The sequence below is a fragment of the Odontesthes bonariensis genome, chromosome 10 (genome assembly GCF_027942865.1).
Source record: "Odontesthes bonariensis isolate fOdoBon6 chromosome 10, fOdoBon6.hap1, whole genome shotgun sequence".
In the NCBI taxonomy this organism is placed as follows: Eukaryota; Metazoa; Chordata; class Actinopteri; order Atheriniformes; family Atherinopsidae; genus Odontesthes; species Odontesthes bonariensis.
The window spans coordinates 8,394,976-8,412,907 of NC_134515.1; the positions used below are offsets into that span (position 1 = coordinate 8,394,976).

General features: G+C 40.4%; 1 protein-coding gene across 1 annotated transcript; it reads left to right on the forward strand.

Annotated features, from left to right (window-relative positions):
* Window positions 1-1,577: 1,577 nt before the first annotated feature.
* LOC142390576 (mitogen-activated protein kinase 14A) lies at window positions 1,578-15,578 on the forward strand. Its single transcript, XM_075476120.1, has 12 exons — window positions 1,578-1,824; window positions 2,771-2,900; window positions 4,932-4,990; window positions 5,655-5,766; window positions 9,721-9,750; window positions 9,914-9,961; window positions 10,042-10,156; window positions 10,249-10,320; window positions 10,489-10,568; window positions 11,588-11,666; window positions 14,815-14,988; window positions 15,062-15,578. Exons 1-12 carry the CDS (start codon window positions 1,691-1,693, stop codon window positions 15,121-15,123), a joined length of 1,095 nt encoding a protein of 364 aa, XP_075332235.1. The 5' UTR covers window positions 1,578-1,690; the 3' UTR covers window positions 15,124-15,578.
* Window positions 15,579-17,932: the final 2,354 nt, after the last annotated feature.

A 17,932-nucleotide genomic window follows, 5' to 3' on the forward strand; every position in this document is an offset into this window, starting at 1 on the left:
GCATATCTCAGCATGGTGTGCAGTGTGTCCTGAAAACATTTGAGAAAACTGGACAAGTGGAGGACAAAAGAAGAAGTGTCAGGCCTAAAGAACTATCTACAGCAGATGAACAGGATCTGAAAGTGATGTCCTTAAGAAAGAGGAAAAAATCCAGCAAAGACCTGACACAGGAGCTGAGAGATGCATCTGGAGCTTCAGCTGATCCATCTGCTGTTGGCCCAAGCCTCATCAGAAATGGGCTCCATGGAAGGGTGGCTGTCAGGAAGCCGTTCTTAAGGAAGGGAAACAGGGAGAAAAGACTGAGCTGTGCCAAAGGACACAAGAAGTGGGCTGAAAATCAGTGGCAGCAGGTCTGATGGAGGGATGAATCCTCCCCAGAGCCCGGAGCTCAACATTACTGAAGCAGTGTGGGATCATCTGGACATAGACAAAACAAAAGGCAGCCCACATCCAAAGAAGAGCTTTGGGATGTCCTTCAAGAAGCCTGGAGAACTATTCCTGAAGACTCCTTAAAGAAATGACAAAAAGCTTGAAGCTTTCAAACTTGTTAGAATTTGACACAAGCATGTTTTTTTTTAACCATTTAGACTGTATTTTCATTTGTGAGCATGTCTCAATAAACCATTTAACCTATATTCGTTTTTCATTTGCAATATATACATTAAGAAAGGGGTTTTCAAGACTGTTGCACAGTGCAGTATTGAGTAATAATATTGTGCCACAAAAACAGAATTTCAGAGGTTTTGCTAAGCTACAAAGCTAACAGTCAGCTAGTGCTGAGCTAAAAAGAAATCCTTTAAGAAACCCACAGCTATCTATTCTTTAGTCAAATAAATTCTCCTTATATCCTGATACTTGAAACGAGTTTTGATGATTTGACTATATTATTTCACAATAAGACCGTTGCAATAATTCAATATCAAACAAGTATCAACTAGTTTAGCTAAAAGACTGTTAGCCTAGCTAAAGTTTAGCAGAACACGTCAACGGTTAAAAGTAGGCTGTTAATTCGGCGAAGTAATCTGAATTTAACTATTTTAATTATTAATCTCACGTTAGACTGAGACTGAGATATAGATTTCCTTCTATATCATTTGGTATTCCAGCTCAAAACTATATTTAAAGCCATAATGTGTGATATTTCACGTTGTCTATTAACAAATTTGAGTCTTATCATTGACAAGTATTACCTCAATCGTTACCTCCATCACAAAAGTGCAGTGTTCTTATATTCTTTATATTCAGCATGCGAATGCACATAACAGTATTACACCCCAATGAATGACATTCATTGTCCGTGAAATATTATACATTGTAGCCTAACTTTAATTTAATAATAGAATTTTTTTTCTGCCTTCTTTAGGGCATAAAACTGCAAAATACTGAGCTGTTCGACTTTTTCTTCTCTACTAGAAGACTAACTCGGTCAGTTTGCAAGGCTGAGAGGTTATTTATATTCAACACAGCACATATATGAGTTATGTTGTTTTTACTCAGGTAATAGTGAACCAGCTGCGAGAGCAGCGCCTCTAGTGAGATAATACGGGGGCAGGCAGCAGAGTACCGGGGGCGTTTCCCGGTGCAGCTCCTACCTTCACCGCACTATCTCACCTGTCAGGTTGAAACACAAAGCTGTACAAACCTTGTGTAGTTAAAAGCCCGACAGCAAATTTTAAAACAAAAGAGCGACATGCAGTCTCCAGCGAATGATTTGCCTGTCAGACCCGGTTTTCACAGACAGGAGATTCAGAAAACGACGTGGGACGTCCCGGAGAGATATACGACACTGAGGGCGATCGGCTCCGGAGCTTACGGGACAGTATGGTGAGTGCAACCGGGGAGAGTGAGCATACTTCAGGTAAACTGACCGAGGGAAGTCCTGCAGGGTTTCTCTCTCTCTGTCAGTTTTGCAAGAGATTTAACCTTTTTTCTTTTGTACAATCATGTAACATTACTAACCTTTAATCCTATTCTAGGATTGAATTAGTTAGTAATTCTGTAATTAACCTAAGAAATGTCTCTAAAAGTGTTACCATACGTCTATACCCACAATCTACCATTTTCAACTCATGGTAAAACCATCCAGTACTGAATAATGTTTTAATTCGGGTGAAAGATGGTGATCTTTGAAGCTACAACTGATCTATCTTCAACATACATGGGTATTAAGAGGCAATTTGATGAATATCTGGATGCTGGACTTCACAAACAATTTCTTTAGGCTGTCCAGATTGATTTAGTCCTGGAGTCTGCATTCCACTGCCGTGCTACGTTGCAGGCAGTCTAAGAGGCCTAGATTATGCTCATATCTGCTATCAGACGCACTATTGTCCGCCCGAGGCAGTCAGCAAGTCAATGCAGGTCCTACAAAATGACAAGAATCTCCACCACCAACATAAAACAGCCCAGCCAGGAATCCAAGTCTGAGAAACACTTCTATATCTAACGGTAAATCGTCGAAGGATAAGACGTTATTGACGATATTATAAAGTCAGGTTAATAAATAACAGAAAGTCCAACCCTGTTGGAGTGTGTCATTTCAGACAAAAAGGTGTGTACCTAGTTTTTTGGTTTGGTTTGTTTTAACAGGAACTGCGAGTGCTTTTTACTCATGTCTTATTAAAGATACAAGCTCCTATATTTGACTGATTTGTATTCATTTAGTTTACTCCACAGTGAACAGACAGATAACAACAGATAATAAGCAGCAGCCATAGATTACAGCAAGAGTCTGAGTCACGCGAGACGCTGTGTGTTTGATCTTCTTTAGTTCTGCCATCGACCAGAAGACCAAAGAGAAAGTGGCCATCAAGAAGCTGTATCGGCCGTTCCAGTCCCTCATCCACGCCAAGCGGGCCTACAGGGAACTCAGGCTGCTCCGCCACATACAGCATGAAAATGTGAGAAGAATTAAGTTTAAAATAAAGAGCATTTCAAGATGACATATGGCTTTTTTTAAAAACAATTCAACACAATTTTCTGAGGTTGTATTGAGATGTATGAGACAGGTTTGGGTCAAAATACCTGTACAAAAATACCAAAATACTGTCTCTGCCCTGTTTTAACATCTGTAATTGATTTATTCAGTGCATATTAATGGACATATCCATGTAGATATGCCAGAATTAGCAATAAAGATACTTTACATCTATACTCCCTGACAACAAATAATTACAGAGACATGCACCATTTAATATGACGCATATTGACATAAAACTAATGATCAATCAATCAATCAAACTTTATTCATATAGCCCTTTTCAATAGCCAACTGGTACTCAAAGTGCTTTACAACATGATAAAAACAACAAAACATAAAACATGATTCAGAAATGGTAAAAGTGCTAAAAGGGCTGCAGGGCATTAAACGCCTTCCACAAGTGCAATAAAATGAATTGAATAAAATTTGTATAAAATGAAGATAATTAAAAAAGAGCGGATAGAATGGATGCATAGTGGCCCTAATCAGAGTTCGAATGCCAGTCTAAAAAGGCGGGTCTTAAGCTTCGATTTAAAAAAACAGATCTGGTTTTTCTTAAGCCATCGTTTGAGATGGGCTCATCTCTCTATTAACGGTATTTTTGCCTCCACAGGAATAACGAATTAAAATGAAATCAAAGAAATAAATCCAAATAATTCCAAATTAAATGACAAATTAAATTTAAAACTTAGTTACAAAAGTAAATAAATAGCTAAATTAACTAAATGCACTCTTAATTTAAAGCATAAAAATTAATTAATTTCACATTCTATTAATTTATTTTGGCATAATTAAGTTTGTTATTTATTTTAGTGGCATTTATTATCATACTAGCTTATTTCTTTAGCCATTTATGTATTTCTGTGTTTGTTATGTTGTAAGAGAGCATACAGTGAATATGTTTAGACCTCAGACCACACACTGAAGTGATGTAAACAATGCTTAACTCGCTATTTTACTCTCAAAAACCCTGTCACTCCATTTTTCTGTGTTTTGTTTAAATTTTTAGAAGCTAAAATTAGGATTAGGTGTTTATATATTCCAATATTTAACGGATGTTTGTTTCTGTAAAGCCTGCTCCAGGCGCCACACCGACGGTGCATTCACTGAGCTATAAGAAATCTTAAACACTAACTTCCTACTGCTAAAAAATGAAAGAATGCTAGGTGGAAGCCAGATTTTTAATATCGAGATATCAGACAAGGTAAGTATTATTAGCCAATTCATTTTTTTTTAATGTTATGTGAATATAAAACTGGTGATAAGAATTAAAGTTAATGTCAAAGCTGAGAGCAAAAGAAAAAGGGATAAACTTCCCATTTCTGAGGAACAGTGAATGCAGCATCATCTGAAGTCAAAGTCAGGCAAGGTTATAAGGAGAATTACATGAACGGCTCCCTCTGTGTCACATTTTCACATATAAAGGATCCAAAACTAAATGCCAGGGTTGTGTTTTTCTACATTTTTGAGTTTTTGGGAGTTCAGACACCCAAATATATGTCCTCAAGTACAGAAAAAGTCCCCTTTAAGTCACCAAAGTAAGCCAAGTTGCTGACTAGCTGTAATCCAGCTGACAATCTTGATTTAATTTTTCCTCTTGCTTTGAAGGAAACTTTGACGATAAGCAGACTTTGTTGTCGTTCAACAAAAAGCTCACGAACAGGGAGTGTTGTGTATTGTTGGAGCCCTCATGGCTCAGATGAATATTTTCTCATATCAAAACACACATAGCTGGGTGCAATGACCTTCAGGTTAACTTCTGCATCCACAAATCTGTAAATCGTGTTCTCATTTAGTACATCTTTATGCATTTTTGTCAATTTTTTGCAGCTGTTTTCCAAAACTCCCCGGTTTTCATGCTGATGGGAACAGGAAAACTTACTATATTTAACTGTAAACATAATGTATGATGTATGGCAGCATGTCTACTTCACTATTTTCTTCCTTGAAGGTGATCTGCCTCCTTGACGTCTTCACACCCGACTCCACGCTGGACAAATTCCAAACCTTGTGAGTTGAGATTGACACTCCGATGCTAGTTGTTGCGGCTTGTTGAGACACCCCGTGTGTGTTCACTCTCAGAAATAGGGGTACAGTACGAGTCCTTTTTTTGTCCCCTGAGGTACAATCTATACTAATGTACCCCCTAAGGTTAATTATTGGACCTAAAGGTACCTATATGTACCTTTTGGACCATCAAAAAGGTACATATATGTACTTTTTACATTTATTTTTGTACATATATGTACATTTTTGAGGGTCCGAAAGGTACATATATGTACTCAAGTGGTAAAAGGTTCATATATGTACCTTTTTTTTCTACATGCTGGGGTACAATAGACAGTCTGTGTTAGGCTACTTCAGTATAAGGGTACAAAACTCTACAAAACTACAAAACTATACCTTCTGAGGGTACTGCCCCAGTGACAAGCCATCATACCCCTAAAGGTACAATTCTGTACTTTACTTTCTGAGAGTGTTCATGCATGTGCAGGTTCATGAGAAGCTGAAGCTTCAACATGCTTATTCTTGTTTTCGGCCTGTATGTGTCGCCGTCTCTCCTGAGCTCCCAAAGTGTTCAGTTTCACAGCACAGTGCATCCCTTTAGTATTAGATTTTATGTCCATTAAAGCTGATTTTTGTTGATTCTCCTTTGATTTTTGTCTCTCTTTAGTTACATGGTAATGCCCTTTGTAGCCCAGGATCTGAGTCACATTATGAAGAGGAAGAGATTAACCGATCGCATCATCGCATACCTCTTTTATCAGCTTCTAAGAGGGCTGAAGGTGAGTGCTTATGCTTTTTATATCACACCAGATTTCCATTGGTGTGATGAATGGTAAGAAGCTTTTAGCCTTTTTATAGATTACCATAGCAACCACGAGATCTTTGGCCAAATTTGTGGTTTTAACTCGTGTGGGTGGGGGCTGTAACTAGGCCTGAAACAATTCCTCGATTAACTCGATTACAAAAAATTCTATATACAAATTATTTACTTGGGTGCTTCGTTAAATCCACACAGATTTGTTCTGCTCAGAGTTCACCGTGTTTCTCACGGACAGTCACTACTGTCCAACACGCCACCAGGGAGCGTTTCTCTAAAAACGAAAGCCACTCTGATGCAGCAAATATCTCAGCAACACGTGATGAATATGACTCCCCTTTGCTAACTTTTATCCACGATTTGTTTACCATATTTTCATTGGATGAGTCCAACTCAATCTCTCGGCCGTAACTTTTACATCCACGGTGCGAGAAGGAGAGGTTCAGCTTTTCAACACATGCACCCACTGATCATGTTGTTGACAATCCACCACACAGAGAGATTTTTCTTAATCCGTATTTATTTATATTTTAGTTATTTGAACTTCATAATGTGCAACATTGTTTATACTAGGTCACTTTACTTTTTTGGTCACTTTACCTTTTAGTACTTGCTTTTGCTCATAGACGTCGTCATCGTCTTGCTGCCCCCCCCCCGTTCTGTGATTGGTTCCCTTACTCAGGCAAAAAAAAGGGCGGTGGTTTCCAGGCAATGTGAATGAAATCGCGCGCAAAGCAGCATGGGAATTCCCAGGCTAGTCTGTTGCTGCTGTGGCAAGTGAATTTCCCCGTTGTGGGATGAATAAAGTATAATCTAATCTAATCTAATCTAGTGATGCACGGCGGTTGTGAGTGCGTGACACAATCAGATGTGCAGGAGGTTGACTGTTTGCTAGACTCTTCGTTCCAGCACCCATAGATGTCCACAGAGAGGCTGAGAACTGGGATCCCCTGGAGGTGAAAAACACCCTCTCTGGTCCCCTTTTTTAAGAGAGAGGGACCACCAGTCTGCAGCTTGCTGTGGTGCACAGGTGTGTCAACACGGCCACATCCTCCATTCCTCTAAAGGAACTCGGGGCAGATCTCAACCACCATCAGAAACCTCCCCCCTGACTGCCAGGCTTCTGCTTCCTTTATGAAAGGCATCTCAGTCGGGTTGAGTTTTCCTTTTACTGCTGGATTATTTACTCCGTCGAGCTCAACATCCGATCCTCACTGTCAACAATGTTGTCCAATGAGTGCAAACCAAACCTACAAGATTTGTTCAGTACGATTTGTCTAATCACTCAGAGGGGAGTGAGCCATCTTTGTCTGTGTGCAACCAAACTTTATACAAATAGTAACACGTAGGGCTGGGCGATAAATCAATTTCATCGATTAATTCAAATTTGCCGTTAATGAAAATAGTTTTCTCGCTCTGCTTGGGCTTCCGTAGTTCAGAGTGGGCTCAGCCCGTATCCCACAGAGACACAAAAAAACAAAATGGCAGCTCGTGAGGAGGAGCTCATTCCCAAAAAAGGCTTCAGTCATTTGGAACTGGTTTGGTTTTGCAATCTCAGACTTCAAACAAGCAACGACACGTCGCAACATTTGTTGAAAGGCCGTTGCTACCAAAGGAAGGAGCAAAGTCGAGTTATTTCAACACCTCGAACAGGTCGCGAGTGGGAGAAATGCTGCCCTCTACGGGATGGACGAGACGGCGGCAGCCCACAAACTCCCGCCGAGAGTCTGCGTTTTCACCGTGTTTCCCGTACGATAAGAAAGACGCCCCGTGGAAAATAAATCTGGGATGTGGCCGCGTTGCATTTCACTAAAGATATGGCGTCCATTTATAATTCAGTTTACATTTTTATCTACACTGTCATATAGGTGTTGAATGGACCTGTATGTTTGCATTGATTGTAGTTTTAAAAACATTTTTGGTCAAATTTAGCACGAATAGGATATAGATCACAATGCTGGATTAAAACCATGGATTATAAAATGGAGATTAAATATTGAATACATTTCTTGGGTATCAGTATATTTACAGTATTCAACCATGATTTTTATCTTTACCAACACAAACACACAACACGACTCAAAGTGACACATGATTCCCCTCTTTCCATATTCTCCAGCAGCTCCCGAGGTTTATCTTTAAAGGTCAGATCAGACAGGTCTTATTGTCTCCCGTAAGAGTTTAAAATCCCCTGAAAAACGGGCAGAAGGATGAGGGTTAGCGTTAAGGAAAGGATAAGGGTGTTATCTTCAAGCTCATCTTCCTCCACCTTATTGCTCCTTTCGCCCTTTTCCAAAAGTAAAGTCCAGGCTGTGTGCAAACAAAAGGAACTTTTATCACCTCTGCAGCTTATCTTACAGTCTTTGATAGTAAAATGAGGATGAGTAAACAAAAAAGTTAAAAGCCTAACAGTCTTTAGTTTAGACAGAAGCTCACCGTCAGCCTAAAAGGCTCATATTTTGTAAAAAAAAAAAAAGCCTGAATCTCAGACTTTGACAAGTTACTGCAAGTTACCTCAGGGTGCAGCTTCCAGATGAGCTGCAACATCTGCAGAGAGCAGAGAACTCTTCACCTCCTCCAAACTCTATGTTTCTGTCTCTTTTTTGCATCTATCCCTTCAATCTTTTCCCACAAAAACAAAGGCAACCACACCAGGGGGAAACTTTGCTCTGATTTTACTAGGGCTGGGCAACAATTAAAATATTTAATTTAATTAATCACATGATTTCCCTGATTAATCGCGATTAATCGCATTTGTACGCAAAATCCAAAAATGAATCCAAAAGTAGTGTATAGCTTTTAGCATTTAGTTTTATTTTAAATGTGCTGCCATATGAATGAAAGTGCCATAACATTTGTTGTGCAAACACACTTTTAACATCAGCATCTTTCTGTAGTTTTTATGTAGAAGCCTCGCTCCATTGTCTGTTTCCTTGAATGACTTGCTGCTATCAGTTGTGTGTTTTGCCTTTAAGTGATATTTTAGACTGGAACTACTACGCTGAGAAGACAATTCAACTTGGCAGTGTTTACAGATGACTTTGGTTCTGTCGACTCCGCCGTCTGGAAGAACTTTAAAATGAAAATGGCCGAGTAAAAGTTCCGTACCCTTCTCCATGTTTGGTGGATCCGCCGATTACTTTCTTTTCCGGTTCCGCAGCAGACAGCAACAGACTTTTACAAAATAAAAGCCTGTGAGCAACAGACTTTTACAATAATAAAATAAATAGTAAAACAGGGGTGCTGCATGTTGTTCCCCCTCTCTCTGCCCCCTGCTTCCTGTCTCTCTAAACTTTCCTATCCATTAAAGGCACAAAAGCCCCCCCGCCCAAAAAAAATGTTGTTATTTATTTATTTTTTAAAATAAAAAAATAAATAAAAAACCTGAGTTGCGCGATAAAATATTTATCTGCGTTAAAATAATTAGCAAGTTAACGCGATAATAACGAGTTAACTCGCCCAGCTCTAGATTTTACCAATTTGTAGAACTCCACAGTATGATTTAGAGGCCTCAGCTGTCTCTGGGACCTGAGCAACAACAAAACAGAACAAGAATAAATCAGTTATTAGTGTTCATCTGTTGTTTAACGGCTCTCTACTTTTTACCAAATGGCAGACAGAGGAAGTCGTTGACCAACAGTTTCCACTTTAACTTAAACGTTTGACACAAAAAGTTCCTGCGCTATCGAGATTTTTCGGTACATTTATTTAATTGAATCTTTGTAATTCGTTATAATTACAGATGTATTTACCTCTTAGTAATTTCCCCTTTTCATTTCCCAAAGCCCATTTATTCCCACATTTTCTTTTTAAATGAATTTCTGCTTCATTCGGTTTATTTAGCCATTCATAGGATTATTTATGGCAGTTTCAGTCCTCCACACACGTCTTTAATCTATGTTCTTCTTTTCCACAGTATATCCACTCTGCAGGGATCATTCATCGGGTTTGTATATCATCTTATAATACACCGCTGACTGGGTTTCTGTGTCTCACTCATCATCGACTTGTGTTTACTCAGTAAATACAGTTAAAGGAACAGTTTGACATCTTTTCATCTTGCTCCAAACAAGGAAACAAATCAGAGCGTTTCCCAAAATGTCTTTCAGGATCTGAAGCCCGGAAACCTCGCTGTGAGCGAAAACTGCGAATTAAAGGTCAGTTTCTTAGAAATATTCAAAACAAAATCTCCGTTCAGTCACAGACACGGCGTCAAATCAACTGAAATTATTCTTAGATTCTGGATTTTGGTCTGGCAAGACAAACAGAGAGTGAAATGACTGGTTATGTTGTGACGCGCTGGTACAGAGCACCAGAGATCATTTTCAACTGGATGCACTACAGTCAGACAGGTACTGTTACCTTCCTTTAACACCCGTCACTTCCTGTTTGCATTAAAATCCTGAAGCGTGGGTTTTTATATGCTTTAAATCCTCCCTCACAGTGGACGTGTGGTCAGCCGCCTGCATTCTGGCTGAAATGATCACGGGCCAGGTGCTTTTCCCGGGACACGACAGTATCCACAGGACACAGAAACTCACCCCACAGCACATTTAATGTTTACAATACAGAATCTGCGGCAGAATTGTGAGACAGTGCAGAGATTTACCACATAAATGTCAGCGTGTTGTGTCACAGTGAGCTGAGGCGTTACCCGGCGTTTGTCCTTAACCAGCCTGTTCAGGTATTGATCAGCTGAAGAAGATCCTTCGCCTGACAGGAACACCGGACTCCTCCCTGGTTCAGAAGATGCAAAGCAAAGATGTGAGTTTTGTTTAGGGCTGGGCAACGATTAAAATGTTTAATCTAATTAATCACATGATTTCCCTGATTAATCACGATTAATCGCATTTGTACGCAAAATCCAAAAATTCAAAAGTAGTGTATATCTTTTAGCATTTAGTTTTATTTTAAATGTGCTGCCATATGAATGAAAGTGCCATAACATTTGTTGTGCAAACACACTTTTAACATCAGCATCTTTCTGTAGTTTTATGTAGAAGCCTCGCTCCACTGTCTGTTTCCTTGAATGACTTGCTGCTATCAGTTGTGTGTTTTGCCTTTAAGTGATATTTTAGACTGGAACTACTACGCTGAGAAGACAATTCAACTTGGCAGAGTTCACAGATGACTTTGGTTCTGTCGACTCCGCCGTCTGGAAGAACTTTAAAATGAAAATGGCCGAGTAAAAGTTCCGTACCCTTCTCCATGTTTGGTGGATCCGCCAATTACTTTCTTTTCCGGTTCCTCAGCAGACAGCAACAGACTTTTACAAAATAAAAGCCTGTGAGCAACAGACTTTTACAATAATAAAATAAATAATAAAATAATAATAATGGCGTAGTGGGTTGAGCAGGCGCCCCATGTACAGAGGCTATAGTCCTCGCTGCAGCTGGCCTCGTATCAGACGGCCCTGTGCTGCGTGTTGTTCCCCCTCTCTCTGCCCCCTGCTTCCTGCCTCTCTGAACTTTCCATTAAAGGCACAAAAGCCCCAAAAAACATTTTTTAGAAACATTTTTTTTCTTAAATTTCTAAAAAAATAAAAAAATAAAACCTTCGTTAATGCGCGATAAATGTTTATCGGCGTTAAATAATTAACGAGTTAACGCGCCCAGCCCTAGTTTTGTTTAATCTCCACAAATTATTATCATCAATATTTCTTTTTAAATCAACACTCTGGATTGGTCTTAAATACTAAGAAGTGAACTGATAAAGCCAGCTTATTTCCACACGTCTGTGTCTGTATTCATGGTTTTAACAGGTTTTTTTTGTTTGTTTTCCAGGCACAATCGTACGTGCAAGGTCTCCCTCCACAAAAAAAGAAAAATTTCAAGGAAGTTTTCCCGACGATGGATAAGAAGGGTGCGTTTTTACCTGTTCAACTCGTTATTTTCAGCACTTTGTCTGACAAAAAGCTCCCGTCGAGCTCACATTATAGTTATTTATCCCTGTAAATAACACTGTTGTGAGTAGTCGCATGTAGAACATTTAACGTAGTTATGACAGGCAAAACAAAATGAAAGATCATAGGTCGCCACCTGGATTTAGGTTGGAAAAGTACTGTAGTGATCAATGCTAGCAACAAATGACTTAAGATGGATCAGCTTCTTTTTCCTGAAACGACCAGGTCAGAAGACACGTCCTGTGGTCGTGGAAAAGATGTTCCTGCTCCAGAAAGGCCAAATTATTCGTCTGCGCCATGAAGCTTTAGTACAGACCTACGTTTTTTATCTTTTATTAATATATTTGAACGTGTGATAACAATTACAACTTCACCTTGCTGAGTAACCAATGGCGATGCTTGGTTTAACCCTCTGGAGTCGATGGATTCGCCGGCACATCCAAGTCACTTGACCGATTTAAGATGAGGTCGCAGTAAAACCAGACTTTTGATAAGTAATTTATGCTTTTTCCTGAATATTGTCTGGTTCGGTGCAGGAAGAAACTGAAAACGGGCTAACGAAATGAATCAAAACGAAAAAAATAACTGTAAAGTCACACATGTGAGGTTGTTAAAAAAGTGACACCAAACCAGGCAAAGTTTTCAGTTTTTAAGGTGAAATATAAAAGGTAAAATCATTCCAACTTTGACCCCAGAGGGTTAACTCACCAGTCAGATTTATCTCACTGCTGACCAATCACAGAGAGAGAGATATTGTGGGGAAAAGTACAGCTGCTGCAATCCGACCGAGCCACCGTGACTATTTAAAGGTGAGTTGGGTTAAATGTACCAACAATTTTCTCTCTATTCATCTCTCACATATTCCGATAGGGGTTCGAGAAGGAATTGTCTGGACTTGTTGGTCCGTCGCTGGCAGAAAAAACCTGTTTAAACACATTTGCTCTGGTATGCCAGTAAACATCTGTAACATCTGTAAAACAATCTGATGGATCAGTTGGATTTCATGTCGTAACAAATCCGGCTCCCATCTCTAAGGTTGAGGTAACGGTAGCAAAGGAAGCCGCCTGCAAACAGATGAACTACTTCTCATTTCAGAACCTTTATCGCTCTCTTTCTCTCTGTGACTGGTGGGCAGTTAAACCTGATTGGTGAGTTAAAACGAGCATACTTGTTGTCACACATTTAACCCATAAGAACCCGGACCAATTTCTACTTAAATGAAAATTAAGGGGGTCATAACACAGACTAAATAGACCACATAGACTACATTTCTGACATTTTTTTCAAAATACCACCCCCCCCCCCACTGTCAGAGATCTGTAATGTCACATATATGTCACATTGGGCGTTAAGAACCTGGATAATTTCTCCATCAAGGAAACTTATGGGGGACATAAAACAGACTAAACCGACTATATAGAACACATTTCTGACATTTATCTCAAAATAACACTCCCTAGTGTCAAATATGTGTCAATGGGTGTTAAATGGTTTGAATCTTTCCTTTAGCAACCAAAAACAAGCGATTTAAATTTAGCTAGCTCTGCCCGTAGTGGTAACCTGGCACACAGACATCTTGGAAATGTTAATATGGGAAGACTAAATCACATGACCTGTCACATGACCCACCAGGATGTCAAGTATGGGTCACTCTGGCAATTCATGAGTTGAAATCAAGGATAAAGGTTTTCATGGAATTTTCCAGAACATTTAAAGGGCGTGTGACACCTGTGTCACGGTGGGTTCTTATGGGTTAAATATAGTGATACAAGTTTAAAAAACGTACGTCTCTATTGTGGCTCCATAACGTGGAACCAAGCAAGCAAATACTAAGACTGGGTTAAGAAGTGTCCAATGCGTCATTAAAACCCGGAAGGATATTAGTCTTTCATTCAAGATTAAGTCTTAGATGTGTGATGAATCCAGAATTACGTTTGAGTCGACGGTGGTAGAAGACGAAAACCCAGATGGAGCAACTACAGCGGTGTTCAAGGTTGAGAGTATCAGCAAGGATCTGAGAAAGACTGAGAAAGACCATGGAGCTCATGTACCGAAGGGACTGAAGAGACGAGTGGCAGCAGCTGAGTTCAATTAACAATAGACGGGTGTGCAGAGGAAACTACGACAGCATCAACTAGAAACTGGATCAGGACTTAAAGATGAACACGAGAACAGAACTGAGTACAGGCAAATACACAAGATGCAAAAGCAAGAGCAACAACTGAGGCAAACCACAGAAGAAGAATTCAAACTGAGAATAAATCCAAATGCTAAGAACACGGAAAAACCAAGAGAAGGAAATCCAAAAGTCAGAAAACCCACAAACCCGAACAAATTAAGGAAATCAACAGTAGAAATCACAGCCGGACGGGCGCGCCGGTACATCCGGATCACATGATCAATTTAAGACGAGGTAGCAGGAAGACGCGCCCGCCTCGCTGAGACTTCAAACTATCAACCAGTTTTTAAACTGTGTCGACAGGCCAAGTGAAACCAGACTTATGATCAATAATTCACGAGGAAAATGTACACAGGGTAACAAAGAAGGTGAAGTTTTCAGTTTTTAAGGTGAAATATAAACGTAAAATCATCATAACTCAGAGGGTTATGGGTGAAAGTTAGAGAAAATCACCAATCAGGGGGGCAAATTGAAAGAGAAGGCTTCAGTTTCTAAGAAGTATAAAGACTGGACTCAATCTGGGAGGTCAGGAGTCAAACCGTCAACCTTCCAATTAACAAACGACTGCTCTTCCTCCGGAGCTGCAGCTGCCCCTCGTATGATGTCGTGTCATGACATGCCGACCGTACAAGTCCAGGTTTCACCATGAATAGATCGTTTTTATTCCCCGATGTCACAGCCAGGAATTATCCGGCTCAAACTGTGAAAGTTTCACTAAGAAATCGACACATTTTCACGCGTGAATCGGCCACGGCGGAGTCCAGATGTTCACCCCATTGAGACTTTACACAGCGGTCCAAAGAACAGTCAAACCAAACATCGCCCAACTAAATGTGAAGCGACTTATTTTGGCCCAGCGTTGTAAGTTTAAGGTAAAAAAATGTTTGATGAGGTCAAATCTGAGGTGGTTTCCGTCCTGATTCCTCCAGCTGTGAGTCTTGTGGAGGGAATGTTGCTGCTGGATCCAGAGACGAGGCTGACAGCGAAGCAGGGGTTGTCCCACCCCTTCCTGGCCGAATATCACGACCCAGACAGCGAAACAGACTCTGAGCCGTACGACGACTCCTTCGAGAGCCTGGAGCTCGCCGTTAGCGAGTGGAAGAGTGAGTATGGATGCAGCAGGGAGGTTGGGAACAACACACACGTGTTTTCTAACGGTGCCTTCCTTCCACTCAGGCCTTATCCACATGGAAATCATGACCTTCAGCCCCGAGAATCCTTGCAAGACATCCATGTAGGACGCTGTGTGTGTGTGTGTGTGTGTGTGTGTGTGCACGTGGTAGAAAGGTCAAGAAGACATCATTCAAAACAGCATAAACTGTCTTTGAAAGGACTTTTGGTGCAGCTCTACTGGGTATGGTGGCCCGTGCAGGACAAATGAAACCAGAGCAGGCTTTTTACCACAAAGTGAACTCTATTCTTTCATTTCAATAAGAGAAAAATGTGTTTAAAATACTAGAAAAAGTGAGTTTATTAGTTTATTTTACAGCCCTTATGGCTGTAAAATGTAGCCCATTAAAACAAATGGACTGCTCCACATCAGATGTGTTGTAGTCATTCATTCGTGAATTCAGAAAGATGACCCTGACTTGTATTTACATTTCACTTTCCAGTTTTATTTCATCTTTATGTTTTCAGTTCTCTGTGATCTATTTTCAGTATATTGTTAATAAAAGCAGAACGATTGTCTGTGTATTTCATCTGAATGTGAGTTTTAAGTCCTGGTTTTCTCTAAAATCTTACCATCGTGGCTTACATGTGCAAACTAATTCAGTGATATATGCTGTACAGTGATGTCAGATAGAATAATTCCTACAGTTAGACACCGGAGGGCAGCATTAGATCACAACAGATTCCTCTGTGGAAGAAGTAAGGTGTGTTTTTACCAACAGAACCTGAACAGTTTGGGCCTTTGTTCAGAGACCTAAAAGATAAATCCCTTCCGTTATGGATCGGTTGAATTTAACTTAGGTCTAAGGTAAAGGGTGGATTGGGCAACGTAAGTCAGCTGAAGTGTGTTGCATCTCCCAGATGATACACAAATAATAAAAGTCTCTACTTCAGTCCAAATTGTGTTCATGCTACACACAGTTTTAGAGCATAACCGCTCTGATTTCACCACTTTAATGTCACAATCAGACCTCTGTCTCCAGGGGCCGACCGTGGAAAAGAAATGGCCCACTATCCTGGGGGTCCTGGGGGTCCTGGGGGTCCTGGGGGCATAGAACAGGCTAATATAAAGCTAACAGATAGTACAACAGAGTGAAAATGAGGTTCCATCATCTGGAAAATGATAAGTCTCATCGATGCAACCTCAGCCGATATCAAAGATAAGTCAGAAACAGCCCTCTCATAATGCACCTTACTCTGTAACTGGTGGCCGAACCGTTGTCCTCACCCTGTATGACACCACCAGCATCCTCCCTGCAATCTGCACATTTGGTGCAGAAGTAACAGCGTTAGCAACAAAAACTCCCGCGAGCGCTTTCTTCCACTTTTATGTTTTGGCAGAGATTTATTATTTTTTAATCCAGGATTTTTTTAACCACTCTGTTCAGGAATATCAGGAGAAAGGGGCGGGGCCAAACTCACATGGACCACAGGTACAGGAGCGCTGAAAAGGGGGCTAAAATGAGAAGGATTCTAGGGGCCCGTGAGTAAGAGGGGCCCAGAGAGGCCCTAATAAAATTATAATACTGGCAAAAAATAATATGACACTAAGTTATTAACTAACTTATAATCACGAATATATTTTATTTACAATTTACTGGTAACAATAACTTTATTTGTTTTGGAAACATTCCGTTTTGTATTTTTCAGGTAGCCTAATTAAGAGTTTAGAATCAGAGTATCAGTGTTGCAGCAAATAAATGAATTCCATTGGATTCCTCGTGCTCAGTGTTACCTACCTCAACTGTCATGTTTTTCTTTTTTCACAAATATGGGAACGATAGTCAGAAATACCATTAAAATGCATAGTTTTATGTAAAATAGCATCACAAATTTTCGCCAACCTCCTGGCCGGCTGTTTGGGGGCCCAGTAAAAATGATTTTCATGGGGCCTAAAATCCCCAGCGGCGCCCTGCACAGGTAACTGGCTTTCAGTTAGGGATGCACAATGGAGGTTAAAAGACCTCTTTTCCTCGGAGTGGGTCAGTGATCACATGATGTCACACACCAGTAGAGTTTAAACTACTTCATTATTTCAAGACTGACCCAATGGTTCATTGACCAACCGGGGAAACTCCCAGGACTCCTGATGGCCAGGCCCTTGTCTGTCTCATTCAGTTGGAGGCTTCTCGTCCAGATTAACTCTTCAGACTGTTTGAAATGTTGGGTTTACAGACAGTAACAACCATTCCTGCAGCACAACATAATATTAACAGATATAACAAGCTGTTCTGGATATGAAAACTGAGACAGAGTGATAGAAAGCCCCACCCTGAGGGTTTAAGGTCATCTCAAAAGTACCACCCCCAAACCGGGGCTGTTATGAAGCTGAAATTTCTCCATTTGAAGTCTGGAGGGAGCTGAGGGAGAAGACTCTGGTTCCCGGAAGAGGATCCTATGGTCAAAATGCAGATATCTACGGAAGCCCAGAGCGGACGTGGTACGTATAAACTTTTTTTTGATATTTTTTTTGAGATAACGAGATAATTATGTCGTTATCTCGAGATAACGAGTTAATTTACCGATTGTTTTCGAGGCCACTTTTCCTCCCCAGTCCGCCCCTGTTTATATGTGTTTATATGTATTTCTGGTAAAGCTGTACCCATTTTTACCCCCCTTTCATTGAAAACTGAATAAAGTAGCCTATGAATCAAACGTGGAATGTGGAGCGTTTATGAAAATTCACAAAGCAAATCCCGCTGGTGTGACAAGCATTTCGTTTTCTCGAGATAACGAGTTATTTATCTCGTTATCTCGAGAAAACGATAACGGCACCTCTCGTGCATCTTATTCGGTAACCATGGAGACGGCCTGGTCCCCTCAGCCGGTCACTGATGAAATTGACTATATCAGCAGGATCACTGAGGTGTAAACGCC

Coding starts and splice junctions, on each gene's coding strand:
- LOC142390576 (XM_075476120.1), top strand. CDS start 1,691: ATGCAGTCTCCAGCGAATGATTTGCCTGTCAGACCCGGTTTTCACAGA. Junction 9,962..10,041: donor GCGAAAACTGCGAATTAAAG/GTCAGTTTCTTA, acceptor AATTATTCTTAG/ATTCTGGATTTTGGTCTGGC. Junction 14,989..15,061: donor CGCCGTTAGCGAGTGGAAGA/GTGAGTATGGAT, acceptor CCTTCCACTCAG/GCCTTATCCACATGGAAATC.